At 39.0% G+C, this 19,158-nt stretch overlaps 1 protein-coding gene across 1 annotated transcript in view; it reads left to right on the forward strand.

Moving 5' to 3' along the window:
- Positions 1-19,158, forward strand: part of LOC117389738 (contactin-associated protein-like 5) — an 88,985-nt gene that overhangs the window by 33,033 nt on the left and 36,794 nt on the right. The window contains exons 4-7 of the mRNA XM_033987459.2: positions 582-910; positions 3,779-4,076; positions 12,850-12,993; positions 15,065-15,224. Coding sequence (XP_033843350.2) covers positions 582-910; positions 3,779-4,076; positions 12,850-12,993; positions 15,065-15,224 — 931 coding nt within the window. The remainder of the gene's footprint in view (positions 1-581; positions 911-3,778; positions 4,077-12,849; positions 12,994-15,064; positions 15,225-19,158) is intronic.

Below are 19,158 nucleotides of genomic sequence, written 5' to 3' on the forward strand. Positions count from 1 at the left end.
GCTTCTGTTGGGGGTGATACTGTTTGCTCATCAAGACATATCTGGTTCAACTCATGCATGTTTGATCGGACAAAATAGTAAAATAAAAAACACTCAGAACATGTAGAGTGGTTTAATACAAAGAGCTTGACAGGAGCAGTTGCAGAGAGAGAGGCGACGGTTTTTCAATAGAAAGTGAATGGAGCTGAAGCACGGCCATACTGACTTCCTGTTTGGAACACGGCATAGTTCCATTTATATATACTCGGGTTGGGAATCTATGGGTGCCTCACAATTCAGTTTTTTAAACTTTTTGTATGTGTAGAACTAAAGGATGAAGCTATGACTTTGATTTAACGCAACACTTTATTTAAATGGTCAATTGCTTCACAGTAAGCAGCTTTTCTCTGTGACAGATATTAGTTTATCAGGTGTCAAACTTAAAATTCAGATTATCTGTAGGTCTGTATTAATTCAGAATCGTTTTATTAGAATACTGTGTACAATATCCTAATATATAGAGTCTATAGTTTGGATAAAGTTATTTGATTGATTGATTAACTGACTGCAACTATTGACTATGACCTTTTCTCTCCCTGCAGATGACACAAGGTTGCGTTTGAGCAGCGGGCGAGTAGCGGTCACTGTGGGCAGCCTGTTGGATGACCAGCACTGGCACACGGTGGTGATGGAGCGCTTCAATAGACAAGTCAATCTGACTGTGGATGCCCACAGCCAGCACTTCACCACCAGGGGGCAGGGCGACTCGCTGGAGGTGGACTATGAGCTGAGCTTCGGGGGGATCCCTCTGCCGGGAAAACCAGGAACCTTTCTGCGTAAAAACTTCCATGGCTGCATTGAGAACCTCTACTACAACGGCATCAATATCATTGACCTGGCCAAGAGACGCAAGCCCCAGATCTACTCTGTGGTAAGAAGGAAGAGTGTGCTTTATATACTAAGGATGTAACCATATCCACATCTCACAGTATGATATTATTTCTGTATGATCCTCACAGTACAATATTTACTGTGATACTGTGAAATCACTCATGGTCTTAAAGAAGGACAATATTGTGCTTATGCTTACAATAATTAGCATAACAGCCATATTAGTGTCATTTATTTTCATTTTTCAATCACACCTTTTCTAAAGTGCAAAATACCTATTTATGTTAAGAACATCTACAATGTGAACAGCCGGTGAAGTAGTAAAAAAGAATGTCCAAACAAAACTAAACTATGTTTAATTACATTGCAGTTTTATAGTTCTAACACTTTCTTGTTCTGTAAAGCACTTTGAATAAGGCCCTTCTCTGTGTTGTGCTCTGCAAACACATTCCCCTTATTTATTTACCCAATAAATAAAACCGTGCAGTAAAGTTTATATTAAAGTTTTGTTTTTGTTTTTTTGTTTGTTTTGTTTGTTTGTTTTTTTGGTCAACATCAGAAAACATGCGTGTTCAGGGCTATTGCCCTAAAATCTTTTAGCCTTTGCTGGACTTAATTTTTAAATGCATTTTAATACAAATTTTCTGAGTGTCAAACATACGCTGTGTCTCAGCAGAGCTAACTCTCCTGCTACCTTCTGTTCATCGTCTCCTTTTCTCCTTTAGCACTCGTGGTTTTGGGGAAGCTAAAATGTGTCTGGGACTTAAAAGCAGCATGACATGCATTGTCTTTACTCAGCTTTTCTCTTCATCCATTCTCCCTTCTCAAACGCTGTGTTGCAACCCAGCTCAGCTAGGGACAGGGGAAGTAACAAACTAAGATGAAAAATAGTAAAACTAAAGTTATAATTTATTTAAAAGGAATGTTAAGATAAAAACAGAAAGAGGCTCTTAACAGAGTAGTTAAATTTTTAACAAAAAATCAAAAAGCTAACAGAACCCAAGTATATAAATTACAATAACACAAAAACAAGCCAGTCTCAGAACTAAGTCAAAGGACTTAGGTGTCTCAGTTTACAGTTACAAACACTACACAGGAGACACAATGCGTGCTGTTCACAGACAGAAATCAGTAGCAGGGACTTGATACATATGGCTGTAGGAGGAGCTGGAGGCCTGGGGCCATAACACACTGCCATCCATGTGTCACTGTGTTGTCCTTGTTAACGCAAGTGTGAAAAGCATACAGCATATGATCCTATTGGCTCAAACTGAGGATCTGATGGGTAACAGCCCAAGGGATCATGGTATATGTAGTCCTTTTACTTTTTGCCACTGACACAATCTCAAAACTATTATTTTGTGCATAAATATACACCGTTTAACACCGGAAAAAGACCATGACAATATCGAGGCAATTTTGCTATTGTGACATTGCAATGTTGCCAACATTGTTACATCCTTATTTTATACAGTAACTCATTAAAGCTGTACTATGTAACTTTTCTGGTGGAGGGTCTGCCACGTGCAGCTAAAGCTAAAAAAAAAAAAAACAGAAAAAATGCATAATATCCCCTCTTTAAAGGTCAATAACAAATAAAGTAATGTATGGTATTTGTTCCATAATACTCTTGAGCATCAGCAGCTACTCTGAGCTCCAGTATGAAAATGAAATGCAATATCATGTCAACCATCATACAAACTACACCAGTCAGACTTGTCAGCCCTGCCTTAGTGTTGCATTTATCTTAGCACTGATCAGAACTAGCACGTTTGAAACTAAATGGTCTAATTCTTGATGATGATGGTTTTAGGGTTGATTAGCCATCTGCCTCCATGACTCACTTTAAACCACAAATCTGCTACGCGAGACGCCAGCTGTCCGTCATTTTCATCAGACGTGCTTTCAAAACTGTTACCAGTGACATTACTGAAACCATTTGTGAATTACTGCAACAAGAATACATCAGTTTCTTCTTGTTTATGGTGTCATGTAAAAGTGCACTATGTAACTTTTCTGATGGAAGGTCTGACATCTGCTTGTATCCATGGAGATGTTATTGCTCTGCCTGCCACAGTATGGCATTAAACTTTCTCTGTGTTGTTTTGTTTTTCTTTTCCATTTGCAGGTGTTTTTTATTGCTCAAAAATTACTTGAAGAAAAAATTCATTCGTAGTGTGGGTGGAGCTGCCTCTCCACAGACCTGACCTTTAACTTGGCCTGCTGTCATCACCTGCTTGTGTTCATGTAGATAGAAAAGTTTAATGCCATACTGTGGAACATTCCAGACAAAACTGGAACCAAATGGTCGGTGTACCTTTAAAGTGGGCTGCCAAACTGGGCAGTACCTGGAGGACTAAAGAAAAGAGTGAGGGGGAGAAGGGGCGGAGTCTGGGGGTACAAGAGAACAATTGAGTGAACCAGTAGGGCCATTAAAGGTTGAATGGTGGCCATTAAACAATAACTGTTTACAGTTTCAGTGTAGTTAGCTCCTCCTTTCAGACAGATATAAGGCAGTGTCCACCAGTAATCTGACCAGAACTGAAGAAGAGGCTTGGATGTGCAGCAAAACGTCTTCACTCCTACAACGTTTTGTCCAGTTGACAGATTTAACTTTAGCTTTTACTTTCTAACAGGTAGTCATACTTCAAAATCCGCCCCTGCAGCCAAGTGCTTGTAATCAGAAACGCCTGGCTGTAATCAGGGCAGTCTTTTGTCATGTCACCAAGTACTTAATAGAGACCACTGGAAGCAGCACACACTAGGAGCTTTAATTAATGCTATTAAAAGATATACACAGTTTAGTAGTGAAAAAAGTGTGTTTAATGTTTAATTCCACTTTTAAAAACAAAATCCAATAAAAGTAATCCTGTATTTCTTAAAGTCCTCTCTTGTCCTTTGTCTCCAGGGTAACGTGACCTTCTCGTGCTCGCAGCCTCAGCTAGCGTCCTGTTCGTTTTTGAGCTCCAGCAGCAGTTACCTGTCCCTGCCCGCCCCAGCCCCCTCCTATCCCTCCTCCCCCTCCACCTCCTCCTCGACAATGGGGGGGTTCTCGGTTCGATTCCAGTTCAGGACGTGGAACCAGGAGGGCTTTCTTTTGGGGGCCCGCCTCAGCCCGGAGCCCCACAAACTGGAGCTGAGCATCAGTAACAGCAGACTGGTGCTGAGCCTACACAGCGCGGGACATAAGGCTCAGGCCACGGCAGGTACGAGCACAGACTAAATGTACTGTACTTTTGTGAATGGGTCTAGTGTTAATTAAAGAGCTAAGAGTGCAGGGCTGTGTAGTGAATGAGGGATTTGGAGCTAAGGGGGACACTACTTTTCTTCACAAATTGCCTCTTGACTGATGTAAAATTATGATGAATATTTACCTCCAGTACTATCCCACCAAACCACGTAATCATTTGAAAAATATATGAATCTGTCAAGTGCACTTTGTGGAATGGGATTTTTTTCTTTTTTAATTTTTGGTTCATTTCATTTGACCTGAAGTGCAGTGAGTCCCCAACTGAAACTTAACTAACAGGTGACTATGCCCTATTAGGCTTTGGGGATTTGAAGTGTCAGGCTTGTATAATGCTTGGGCATACTTCAATTCTATGGCTGGTCATAAAGGGCTTTCTATCCTTCCCTCTATTATTATTAACTTTTCTTCCATTCATTTTCAACTCTCTCATTTTAAAACTTTACTAAAAGCACAACTTTCCAACCATTTGTCTTCCCTGCCACTCGTTCTTAGTCTGAATGACCCATTCATCTGTCTGTTCATTTTATTTGTTCATTCTTTACATCCATCCTTTCTCTATCTATATAGATAGACAGACAGCTTATCAAATCAGATGGATATATTTATCTTATCCATGCACCTGTCCATCCATCTATCTGTCTATTCATCTTTCGGTCTATCCTTCCTTTATTCCATCCATCTTTTCTTCGAATATGGTAGAGTCTAGTATTTAAAGGGACAGGTTTTTTTTTAAACATGACCCATCTGTATCCCCACATACTAGACAAACATGTTCAGATCAAATATAGTTTTTACCGATTGAGAACTGATATATTCTTAATTATATATATAAAAAATATATATATTGGGCGTGATGTCCTGTTTATTTGTGTTATAATCTGGTGCTTTAGTTCTCAAGACTATAATCCACTTAGAAAGCAGAATGAGTCTCACGTGAGTTTCTCATTTGGGTTGCCAGATTCAATACTGAAATCCAGTTTGTTTAAACCTAAAAGGCCTCGCTCTGATCTGAATGGTCACTACCTAAACCCCAGTACCTACAGCCAATCATGAGTCTCTACAGATCAGTGAGTGAATTTAGGAGGTTCTGAGCTTTCACACGAGGTATGGCCTGTCTATATACTGAGAATGAGCAAAATGTTTATGTCCAATACCTGCAGGTTAAGCCACTTGCAACCCTGTTTCAGCTGTAATATTTTAAAATCACTAAGAGCTCAGGATACATACAGTACTTTTTAATTGAAATAAGGGACCATAAAAAAAACAAAAAAACAAAACAAAACATACATACATTCTCCGTAACCATTTATCACATTCCTACATTTATCCGCCCAACTACCCATCCATCTGTCTGTACACTCATGCTTCCTTCAATCAATCCATCCTTCCTTGTTTCCACCCTCCACCATATCCATCTTCCCAAGCATCCTCCCTTTTCATCAATCCTTTCTTTCATCCATCTCTACATCCACAAATCATTTCAACATCCATAATCATCACACTCTGAGAAATTCTTCAAAAATATCAGTCCTGCTCACTTCAGTAAAAGCCTCGCGCACACACCTCCATGAAGTTTCCATTACAGCAGTATCGTCTTTGTAAAAGCTTTTTGTCTGCACCTGGCAATTATCCTGAGAATACCTCACGCTTGGACGGACTTAGATCATTCGGATGAAGTCTGCTTTGAGATTAGAGGCGATGGTTGGTTTTTAAATCTGAAATTAGGAGAGAATTTGAGAACTTTGTAAGAAAGGAATTGGAGAGAGTTGATGAAATGTTGCGACAGGGCTGATTATCAAAGAAGATGAGTGGTTTTGTTGAGACAGTAGGGCTTTTCTATCTAATGTGTGCAACAATGTGTCGGCTCCCTCGTCTCTATTCATGTTCGCTTCTGTTATGTAAATGAATTATATCTTTTGAATGCTGAATCTTTTTGTTGTTACCTTTTCATATAATTTTTGATGTTGTTTTTTTCCTGTTTTCCAAAAGATTTACCAGTTTCCTCTACATAAACATATCTCTTTGGTGTTGAATACATTTTTTGTTTTATGTGGCCAGGCCCGGTAATTAGAGATATTTACCATAAACCAAATCAAACAATCTGTAATCTGACAGTTAAACAGCAATTTCTACCACAGAATTCTGACCTGTCCTCCAGCTCAAGTATAAACTATAGGGACTCTACTCTAATATTGAGATGTCATGTAAAACCGCTAACTGTAGGCACTGCTCTGTCAAGTCAGACTTTAATCTGAGCTTTATTTGACCACAATCTGACCATAAAGAGCTGATCCGTGCTGTTGAACAACTTCCATCTCAAATCGCATTACAATCCCAAACTAACTAGCATTAGCCAACAGTTTTTCAGTTAGTCACCTGTTTTCTAAAGTCTAAACGGGACCATGAACGCTCATATTGACCACAGACACCTGAAAATGGGTTGTTTAAATCCATTTTGTATTTTTATAGAGTTTTCAAACCATCTAAAACTCACAACAGGCTGTGTTTGCTAGTGCTTAACCTCCTGAGACCTGAGCTCTTGCAGGACTTTATTTGCAAAAACTATTAAGTGCTTGAACACATGCATTTTGTGTAAAAAACAAAACAAAATGAGAAACAATTTTGCCTCTAGGAAAAATGTGTCGCATTTGTGCTGCTGACAGGTGCAGGAAGACATATGCCTTTAAATACAAATAAATAAATTAATTAAAATAAAAAAATATATAAAAAGTATTATTTTTTTTAAATACAATCAAAAATAAAATTAAAAATAATAAAAATAAATAGTTAAAAATTAAATAAATAATTAAAAAAAATAAAACAAATAAATACAAATAAAAAAAATAATAAATAAATATTCTAAACTCTTAGAAATATTCAAAATTGATCACGTTCTTGTTGCTGTTCTTCTAAAAATTTGCACTGTGGCCAAAACAACCCAAAATGTGTCCACAGATGAGGACACCAGGTCTCAGGAGGTTAACACACGTGTAGCCTACTTTGCCAATTGTTGAACCTGATCATTTTTATTAGATTCATTATATAACCGTATTACTACAAAAATCTACATTTTAATAGTAGTCATATTAGCTCACCCCGTCTGTATTAAATATTCTTGGCCTTTAGGATGTTCTGATGTCATCGGAAACCCACCAACAGCTTCAGTAGCGGTCTGAATAAACACTTGTCAATATATTTGTCCATTATTATATTTTGTACAACAACATATCAACATGAGGTATATCTTATTCTCACTCTCATTCTTGCCTCTGCTTCAGATTTGTGTTGACATTTGGTCCAGACTTCCCCCTCAGCTCCTCTCCTCTCCAGTGCACCTGACATGTCTGACACAGGCTGCATTTATGAATACAAATATGGCAGTGTCCAAGTATCTCCCAATGCTCTGTGACATGTGAACCTACCATCTCGGAGTGAAACCTGCTTCTCCCTATTTCACACATATATACCTAGAGCATTGGGTGTGAGAGCGTTGACCATCTCCTGGCAAAATGCTGGAGTTGCGTTTTTTGCTGAATCAAATCTGTGGATGGAGCAAGATAAGATAAAGTGGTTGGAAAAGCACGTTCTTATCTTCTAATGGTTTCAAACAGTGATACCTTGGGAATACGAGCTGCACAATTTTGGAAATAAAAAACAAATTGTAACTTTTCTGACAAGTACTGAGATTGTGATTAGATTTGCGATATGTGTTTTAAAACGTAGGATTCTGTTCAGACTGCACACTGTTAACAACACAAGGAGCGTTAAACTGGGCCCGTTATGCAAAATTGACCTTTCAGAGCTTTTACCCATGTTGTAAGTGTTTCCCGTTCTCATTTACATACTCAAACTTGTGTTTTAGAGTGATTCTTGCATGTTTGAGCTCTTTATTTTCCTGCAGTCGATTCATTAAACTAAAACAGGACCATAACAGGATTAAAACAGGACTAAACCAGAACTAAACTGGGACTAAACAACACTAAAACAGGATTAAAATGGGACTAAACCAGGACCAAACCAGGATTAAACCGGGACTAAACCGAGACTAAACCAGGACTAAACCGGGAGTAAACCAGGACTAAACCGGAACTAAACCGGGACTAAACCAGGACTAAACTAGAACTAAATCAGAACCAAACCAGGACTAAACCAGAACTAAACCAGGACTAAACCAGGACTAAACCAGAACTAAACCAGAACCAAACCAGGACTAAACCAGAACTAAACCAGGTCCAAACCAGGACTAAACCAGAACTAAACTGGGACTAAACCAGGACTAAACCAGGACTAAACCATGACTAAACCAGAACTAAACCAGGACCAAACCAGGACTAAACCCGTACTAAACAGGGACTAAACCAGGACTAAACTGGGAGTAAACCAGGACTAAACCAGGACCAAACCAGGACTAAAACAGGATTAAAACAGGACAAAACCAGAACTAAACCAGGACTAAACCGTGAGTAAACCAGGACTAAACCAGGACTAAAACAGAATTAAAACAGAATTAAAACAGGACTAAACCGGGACCAAACCGGGATTAAACCAGGAATAAACCAGGACTAAACCAGCACTAAACCTATAAAGGGGCTAAAGCGGAACTAAAACAGGACTAAAACAGGACTACAACCATGGACAGGCTGTAGATGTGTTCAGGACTGACAAGCATCCATTGGCAGATAGTTCAAATCTTTAGGGCCAGAGTCCATTCAAGACTAACTCAAGACTAACTCAAGACTAACTCAAGACTAACTCAAGACTAAGTGGCTTTCAACTAACACTGATAGTTCATCAATATTATCAGCACAGTGCCTGTGTTTACAATAGCAGCAAGCTAATGTGGCTAAGTGGTACTGCTGATTCTTTGCTTGTGTGACTGTGTGCATTGACAAACAAATCCAAGAACTACTGCACAGAGCCAGATCTAAGCTTTGTCAAAAGAGCTAAAGAATTGGTTCAGGTTAGGGTTAAGTGTGGCCATGGTCAAGGCAAGGCAAGTTTATTTGTACAGTTACACCCGCTTCTCTCTATTTCACACATTTTCCTGAAGCTTTGGGAAGTGAGGCGGTGGTGGATGAAGTAATTTTGTTACTTAAAGGTACAGATATATTGGTAGAGGTATATATAGTATGACACGAAAACTCTACTCTAGTAAATGTATTTAAGTACCCATTCAAAAAGGTAAAATTATTTCACACAAATTTTGATGAAGTGTTCTTAATTTGTTAAAGTGTTAAAGTTGTAATATTGCTAAAAAAAAAAATAAAAAAAAAAAAAATACAAAAATTATACAGAAGTAATTTTTACTTTGAAAATGTTGTTGTGTAGAAAGTACAGATACTTCACTCTCAAATGTGAAGTAAAAGTAAAAATATCCACTGTAAAATTGACCTAAGTAAAGTACAGATACCTAAGAGCTTAAGTACAGTACTTTATTACTTGTACTTTGTTACCTCCCACCACTGAAGTAAGATAACACTCACAGTTATGCTCAAAGTGGCTCCATAGCAGTTGGTGTGGAGCGCAGTCTACAACAACATAATAGTAGTAAATAATAAAGGTGCTTCTATAGAATATTACAATGATACCTAACTATAGAGGTTATGCACTGATACCATTTTATTTGAAAAAATGCCTGTCAACATCTGACTGAGTAGTACTGAGACAGAACTATGGGCAGCATAACAGACAAAATGTGTTTCTCTGCTTTTTCTGCCAATTTTTTAGCTCAACAAAGCTTTGTATGGCAAAATGGAAACTGAAAGTAGTCTGTCTTTCCTTTTTGTGACTGTGCAGAGCTTAGCTTGTTAGCTAACGATAGGGTGAGATAAAGGACACTTCAGCGCCCCACAACAATTATTCTCCTCAACACACAGACTGAGACACATGTTATTGAAGGAGAGAAAGCTTCAGTCTGATCTGATCTCAAAGTCTGTATCAGTGATAAGTGTGTGTCTGCAGTGTCCCTGTTGTTTAAATGGTTTTCTACTGTTGGCTCATTTTTTTGTGTTTTTTTTGTTGTTGTTTTTTTTAGGCATCAGGTACAAGCTAAATATTTGGCGTTGGCGTTGTAGAGTTTTATATTTGTTATTAGAGTGTAGCTGCTTCACATTTTAGATGTGTTTTGTGCTTTTACAGAAAAAAATGTCATTATTTGCCATTGACTCTCATATAATGTTGCCACTCATTAGACACATTTTTTGTAGGAATTTCAAACAGCCCCTCAAATAAGTATAAGTATTCTAAAGTGTACCTAATATTGACAGACATTTATATTAGTTTTTCAGTTTCTTAATATGAAAAATTAAAAAAAAAATCATGATTATTATATCAGACTGTTTGTCCATGTTACTTCCAACCCGAGGCATCTCCGTGGCAACAGACATTTTGAGACAGCGCTCCAACACTTGGAGTGATGAATGAGTGATGCCATTACATACAGAGGACACAAGGACGAGACAAACGCCGGAGGAGGGGACAGGGACAGACATGGACTGATGGGACGTCTCTGCGGGGGTGCTGTCTGGAAACATACACCTCCTCACCTCTTCTCTACCCCAGGGGGGCGCTCATGAGGCAGGCTGCGGTGCATTCTGATGGACTGTTACAGATGGAGTTTCCCTAGGCGATGAAAAAAAGACGAGATGTGGCGTAGAGAGATGTTGTCATGTTGCTTCTAGTACTATGGTGGAGACGGTGATGCTGGACTGTAGTCTGCTAAATGAGCGGTGACATGTACTAGATCAGCCCGGCTCAGTTGCTAGCATTACATTTTTGACTACTTCCTGTCCAGTTGTATCTCTAGAAGGTTTGTCAAGTCACGAGAGGACACTTCTCTGTTTAAAAAGAGAGATGTTTGTGTCTCAGTGCTAATTTTGAGGCTTAATAAATATTAAAACAACACCACAAATGGAATTATTCTACGTATGAACATAACTGAGTATTCTTTATTGAGCCTTTAACCATATTAAAACTGTGTTCCCTCATCAAAAACATGTCTAGAGTTGTATTTTGCTTAATTCATGCCTCTTTCATTTATCCTGTTTACTACACTGTCTTATCTTGTCTCAGAGCACCTCAAATTACCCAGGATTGTTGCGTCACAGGTAGAAATCCTGCACCATAGTCCTGCACCTTTAAACGCATCCATTACAACTGTATGCTTACATGAGGTCAAGTTGCTTATGGCTAGCTTTTATTTTATTTTTGTTTATTTATCTTTTATTATTGGTATATTGCATTATCAGTGTCAGAGAAAAAAAAAAAATTGCCATGCTTTCACCTACGCTTCCACTCTCTGTTCTATAGGCTCCTCTTGTGTGTATACTACTGTACCTTTGTTAGAATGACCTTGTCCTCGTATGGGCCACAACACTACAGATTACACACTGTGACCTTCATCAGTCAGAACACCAGTAAGGTTTGAACGCCTGTAAGGTCTGCTCCGTGTGGCGTCTCCTTCGCTGTGTAGAAATGTATCTCTGCTCCTTTAGATAATGAGAGTGCCCTTGTGTAAGTGCAAGGCACAGAATGAACTAGACTATGCATAAGACGTATAACTTACTTGTACTAACCAGCTGTAAGGTCCATAGATTTCCTCACTTTCGTTTATTAATACGAGGCAAGAGTTGTCAAAAGTATAGAGAATCAGATACTAATCGATTTTAAAACTAGTACTGAAACTAAATAAAAGTTGCATTCACATGACAGAAATGAACTTTTCCTTAATATCAGAACAAGTATAAGACACAAGACTAGTATACACCCATGGACCACTTTGGAACATACCTGGACAACTGAGGGATTACACAGATATAAGGCCACATGGTAATATAAAAGAAAGTACTATGATTTAATGTTAAAAATCACATTCTGTTGTCTAAATAAAGAGTATGGTATTGGAATCAGTATTAAGTATCAAGTCTGAGTGCTATCACGTCTAAACCACGACTAAATTGGGCTGAACCACTACAACAAGATTAAACCATGGATAAGGTAGTTCTTCCAAAAAAGGACAAAAACATAGTTTTGTTATGAATTAAACAACTACCCAAACTGCACTACGTACCACCAGAGGCAACCCGCCCCAGTGGGACAGGTACCACAGTTTAAGAAACACTGGTCTATAGTTTAGATCAGAGACTGGTACTATGAAGCTGGCTCAGTGTGTCCTGGTTAAAGTGCATAAGGCAGGTTTTCACATTTTTGTAATTATGACTTTATTTGGTGGAATAGTACCTGTGGTAAATATCTGTCAACGTTTGTGGAGAAAAGTACAAAAATACAGGAAAAAAATACAGGAAGTAGAGGTGAGTTCTAAAACAGACCTCTACCTCTACCTCTCTGTCGTCAACACAAAAAATTCCAGGGAAAGACATTTTTTCTGCCAGTTTAAAGATTGAATTAACAAAATTAAGGTGTTGTAATCTATTTATTATAGTTTAACCCTAGCTCTTGTAAATTGTACACGTTTTGTCCCTTGGTAACTATATGGTTGCTAGATTGTAGTTATGGAATTAACTCTATATATGTGACATCTGATGCACATCTAATCAGGAAGTAAACTTCATTAAAGATAACTGCATAAATACCTGTCATATGCACTCACTGACATGACAAGAACTTTATGTTCACCTATTCTCAGCTCAGTCTGTCAAATTCTGAAGAATCTGTACAAGTCTTATACCTGTTGTTTGTCTTACTGTGTCTGTCCTTGTCTTTGGTTACAGGGCACAAGGTGAACGACGGCCTGTGGCACTCAGTGAGCCTGGACAGTAGAAACCTGCAGATCAGCCTGAGCCTGGACTCAGAGCCCCCCTCCACCATCGACCAGTGGGAGCAGCTACACACCCGTGGCAGCTTCTACTTAGGAGGTCAGCGCTCATATCTACTGGACTGTGGGTTTTAAAGCCTCACGCAAGAAGCCATAAAACATACAACTACACAACATATTTAAAAATTAAATTATGGATATTGTTATACTGGTTCACATAATATCTACATCCCCCCAAAAATAAAAATAAATATTGCAAATTAAGCTCGCCACACACTACAGGATAATCTGCCCGATTTAGGACCCGATTTGCTTCTCTCCCACTTTGCATGAGATTTTTAAATTAGCAGCAAATAAAGACAGCCATTCCACTAAGCAATGCTACTCACCCGGTTTGATGCATTCTCTAAAAAGGAAAAAGAGCGAGTGTGGTTTCTTACCTGTCTGTTAACATAAACCCATTGAGCGAGGATCAGGGTGAAGCTGCTGCTACAGGAAACACGACTCTATTTCCTGTGTAATTTACCGCCAGCTTTCTGTGCATTAAAAGCATTTATCTGATTTTTCAAAATTGTTTCAGAAAGAAAAATCCTGCAGTGTGTGGTAGGTTTAAGACTAGGGTTAGTTTGTTAACTTGACAGATATTTATAGTTTTTATGAAAATGCATTTATTTTAGTCTGATTTAGCTGTAGATAGGTCATTGTACAAAATATAGAACTTTACACTTTACACATTTTAAATTCCGCCTCTGCAGCCAGGTGTTTGTAATCAGAAACTCCTGGCTGTAATCAGAGTAGTCATGTGTGATGTCACATCGTACTTGACATTGGAGTTGGACATTGGAGGCAGCACAGAGTTTTTGTAACACAAAGCTGCAAATTTACTCAGTTCGCACTAAAACTAGTAACAGTAGATAATGCTATTAAAACACAACAACATATACACAGTTGAGTTGAGGTAAAGAGCTACATTTATCAAGCGTTGCTCTTGTGCTAAACCGCTAACCACATTGAAAAAGAAGCAAAGACACCAAAGAGGACGCAGCGCAGTTTTGCTCCTATGAGTGAATGACTATGCAAGACTGGACATTTTCACCAACATGCGCAAAAAGCGGAGGGAAAGCAAATGATGTCGTTTAGCGAGTGCTGCCAGATTTGTTACAACTGTGAAAGCAAAAACTGTGTGATACTTTAGTACGCTGAAGAGACAGGTATAAACATTTCACACAGAACAGCTGCTGCAATACGTGCACCAATAGGGCATTTTATAGTGATTTTAAATGCTTTAAAATGGCCCACAAGGACAGATAAGATAATAACATGTTGTTTTCAAAGCAGCTGTAATAAACTTTAAACTCTTTACCTGCGACACTTTGGCCCTGACTCCCACAAGTCTTCTTCTTCTTCTTCTTCTACTGAACCAGAGTGTGCCACAGCAGCTGTCCATCAAACCGGACTTTACGTGCATCAGTGCGTCCTGTCTCTGCACTGCTCCATTACAACAAGTACGCGTTTAAGTGCGTACATTACCGCCGTCCGTCATCCCAAGTCTAAAGCGTGTGTGAAAATGCTCAGAGGTAGATGGGCAAAAGTTAATTTGCACAACACTTCAACAATTCAATATCCCATAGGCGCAGACGCACGCAAACTTTAGCACTCGCTGAATACCCTCATTTACATATCAGTTTTGCAGCAGAAATAATACACGCTCTTCCCATCGGTAAATTGCACACGCAACACGTCCACGAATTGCACAAGCTATCGTTCAGTTTATACTCGCAGTTTTAGGACCCGGAACGATAACTGAGGCCCTTAGAGTTTAGTTCCACTTAATACTATTTGCAGCGGTCCAAACACATTTCGAGAAAGCTATCCTTTCTCAACTTTCAGAGACCAGTGCAGTGTTTTGCCATTATGCTGTAATTCTAACAACTAGCATTTCAACAGTGCATTTCCTGGTTCTCAGATTATAAAACCCTTTACATTTAGATGCAGACAACAGATGAACTTCTCATTTTGACCTCAAGAGCTGCTTATATAATATATCCGTACTGGGTTAAGACAAATTTTGCTCGAATACATGGAAAAAATTAGGTACAGCCATGTTACGAATCAACCAAGAGTCATTTTATATCCTCAACAATGCTAAATACTTCCCTGCCTCTGTACAGGATGTCCCGTGTCCGGCTGCAGGAACCCCACCATCTCGTTCCAGGGCTGTATGCGCCTAATCTCCATCAATGGTCAACCAATCAGCCTCCAGCATGTTCAACAAGGCCTTCTGGGAAACTACAACGAGCTATTGTTCGACACCTGCTCCATTAGAGACAGGTAACTGCTTCAGCTTAAAGTGCATTTGGCAGTTTAGACTAGTCAGGTCACGAAGACATGATTATGTTTAAGATGTGAACACAAATCTTGCCTAGTTTTGTCAAGTTTTTAACATTTTGGTGAAGTTTATGATTTTACTTCTTGGTTGTACATAAGCAGCTATGACATAAGCATAGACTGTATAAAGAAGTGGACTAAGTGACTATGACGTCACCCCTAACATTCGGCTCCAGTCAAATGAAGCCGAGTTCCGACCTCGAGTATCATAGCAATCAAAGAGTATTCGGAGCGAGGTTGTTCCTGCCCACACCACTTGTTTAGCACGGAGTGGGTACTTAGCAATGCTGTCAATCAAACCTGTTGCTAATACTAGCGGGAGCAACCTTGGGGTGCCTGATTTGTCTGTTATTAATGTTCATATCTTCATTTACGGACATAATAGTGAAAAAAAAATACCAGGATCATGTAGAGTGGGTCAATATGAACAGACCAAAAGACCAAAATGATGAGACAGCAGCAGTTACAGAGACGGGTAACAGTTTCAAGTCGATGGAGCCAGAAGCGTGCCCATGATCACTTCCTATTTGGAACGTGGCGGCTCGCAGGTTAGCTACATATGTCCATTTGTGATTAGATGAATAAAAATCAATGACAGCACCTTTATTTATTTTTATTTAGGTTTAAAGTGCCAGAAAAATGCCTTCCTTGTGTGTAAATTTGCGGTGTTGATGACATAGATTCTGTTTTCGACCTCACCACGATGGTCTGTATTTTTTTTTCTCCACAAACTGCCTCTTAACATATGATAAATATTTATCACATGTGTTATCCCAGCAAACCAAGTCATAACAAAAACATGAAAACCGGTCATGTGCACTTTAATGTTTGGTTACTTAAGTTGACTTTCATAGTTAAGTTATATCCACCTTGAAATTCCTGCAGCAGCTTGTTTTTTAACTCACACGTTTTTGGGTAATCCTATTTGGTTGTGTTTTGACTTCACTAATCTGTAATAATTTGTTAGTCTCATGTTGACCATATTCAGGCAGATCATTTGTCAATTCAGAATGCTTCACCACACAGTAAACAAACTAAATTTTTAACATGATAAGTATCTCGCTCAGGGCATCAACAGAGTCTTTGCGCCCCCTGGTGGTTTTGAATAAACAAACTCAAGACCCCAGATAAATCAAAGTGCTTTCCATACATAATTCAAATATTTACTATTATATAACCTGAAAGACCTTCACTGGAGTTTCCAAATGTAGTTTTATAAACTTGACTAAAGTACAATGCAGGACCTTTGAGTCATGTTACATACAAATACAAAGGTGATCAAAACTATTTTAAAGTTGCACTATGTAACCTTTCTGGGGCAGAATTTTACACTTACTCGTCTCTATGGAGATGCCATTGCTTTGCATGGAGTGTTCCACTGTATGAAGTTTAAAGGTGCTGTGTTTAAATGGGAAAAACTGAACTAGTTTATTTTAAACAGTTTGCAGTGGTTCAAACTTATTCCTCATGTACTTTATGCATTATGAGTTTATATATAAGCACTGTGCTGTGATGGTAAAGCTAACAACAACTAGCATGGTAACATGTACTTTCTGATTTTCAGACAATAATATGCTTTAATTAGATACAGACTTCACACAGCAGACTTATTTTGACCCCAACAGCTGCTTATACAGTCGACAGCAAATTTAGCTCAAACAGGCCGACATGTGAAAACAATGGGTAAAGGAGATTTGATTTATCTTTATGAATTATGTTTTTTTTAAAATGACCTTGAAAAGCATTTTTACTGTAAGGAGGGGTCACCTCTCAACAGATCTGACCTGTAACTTGACCCGGTGCTCGTCTCCGTGGACATTGGGTTTCCTGTAATACCATAGTGTGGAACAATCAACCTTTAAAAATCCCCAAAATGCACCATAACTTTTCCACTTTGAAGGAGCACTATGTAACTTTTCCAGCTGAAGAGTTCGTCACCTTCTTGTCTCCGTGGAGACAGTATTGCTTTACCTAGAATGTTCCACAGTTTCACATTAGACATAAAATCAATTTTGCATTTATTCAGTTACAAGTGTTTTCGATCCAACAAAAATTCCTTGAAAACCCCACAATCTTAATGTAAACAAAAATTTGCATCTCCACAGATCTGAACTGTAACTTAGCCTGGTGGTGTCACCTGCTTGTTTTCATGGTAATAGTTAAGTTAATGTCACACTGTGAAATGTTCTGAGGCAGGAAAAGTAATAACATCTCCATGGAGTCCAGCAGGTGGGGGACTCTTCACTAGGAAAGTTACATAATGCACCGTTAAATATAAAAGCATACAGAATGTCTAGTGTGTCTATAACAAAATAGTCATCTATGGGAAGAATATTTAAAGAGGGGCATTATGCAAAATAGATTTTTTGGAGATTTCTACCATGTTTTTTATATGTTTATATTTTATTATCCATGCGTGTTTGAGTAATCTTGCAATAAAAGGTAACATGGTGATATAAATATGTTATGTGTTAGCATATAATACCCCATAAAAGTGTAATACCCCCTCTGTAAACCTATTTGAACAAGCTATTTTCACTCCCTCCAGACTGCAACGATGGAACTATGCTAGCTAGCACCTTTTGCATTGCTAATTTGTTGAGTGGAGCCTTTCATATTTTATTTTTATTGTCTATTTTATTTTCTTTCTTCTGGAGTTGAGGTGAGGAGCCGTTGCCATGTCACCCAGTTGTGGTGACAGGCTGGTCCAATTAAAGCATGGCAGGCCCACGCGGAGTAGACTGACGGGGAGAGGTTTGGCGTAACAAGCCAGGCGCCGGCCGACTTTTCTGTGAGCACTCGAACACAGCACGTGGACAGTTACCACGGCGACTCCTGTGGTTTACCCGCAGGCTGAGCGCATGTCACCACAGTGCAGTTGTTTTATTGTTAAAGTGCGTGCAAACCTTAGCGCAACACAACAGGGAAAGACAGATACAAGATAAGGAACTATTGCCTTGGTAGTTATGGAATGAAGCAAGTAATGGAGTTAATGCATGTAGTTGATCAATAAAGCAGCAATATTAGTTTTATATGTGGGGTATTAATTGTTAACACATAAGATATTTAGATCACCATGTTATCTTTGCTCTCTGTGCTAAGTCACTCCCCCTTCAGAGCACTATCAGAACACAATCAGCTGTATCCTACCAATGAAACTACTGCACATCACCTCAGGTTTGTCAAGTTGTTGTGTATTTTGTTTTGTATCATATTTTTGGAGAACTGTCATGTGTGATCGTGAGGGATAGGATCACACTGCTGACCATAAAGAGGGTTCAAATACGGCCCAGGAGAGATCGGATTACTCAAACATGCACAGATGACATCTAAAAGCGTGAAACAGTGAACTTAAGTACAGTAATTATCTGACAGTAAAACACTTGCATATGCCATATATATCTGTACTGAGGCAAGACAATTTTTGCTCTAGTACTTTGGAAAAATCCAGTGTAGAGGCCCTTTAAGAGTTGAAAACCTGATTAAATCATTTCTAACTGACCACTCGGCCCCCTCTCATCTCTCCTCTGTCCCTGTGTTCACGTCAGCTCTGTCGCACTTAGTTCAGCCCCATTAATACTTTAGGAAGACAAAGCTGTCCCTCCTCGCCTCTCTCCTCACTCTCTACCTCCTTTCCTCTTTCCCTCTTTCTGTTTTCTCGTCTCTCTCCTCTCCCTTTGTCTTTCCATTCTCCCTCCCTTCTCGCTCCCTCTTTCGCTCTTCTCTCACTCCCTCTTTTCTCTCCCCTCATCCTTTGTCTTTCCACTCTCCCTCTCTCGCTCTCCTCTTTCCTTCTTTCTCTCTTCTCTCACTCCCTCTTTTCTCTCCCCTCTTCTTTTGTCTTTCCACTCTCCTTCTTTCTCTCTTCTCTCCCTCC

Source organism: Periophthalmus magnuspinnatus, chromosome 21 (genome assembly GCF_009829125.3).
Source record: "Periophthalmus magnuspinnatus isolate fPerMag1 chromosome 21, fPerMag1.2.pri, whole genome shotgun sequence".
NCBI classification, from domain to species: Eukaryota; Metazoa; Chordata; class Actinopteri; order Gobiiformes; family Gobiidae; genus Periophthalmus; species Periophthalmus magnuspinnatus.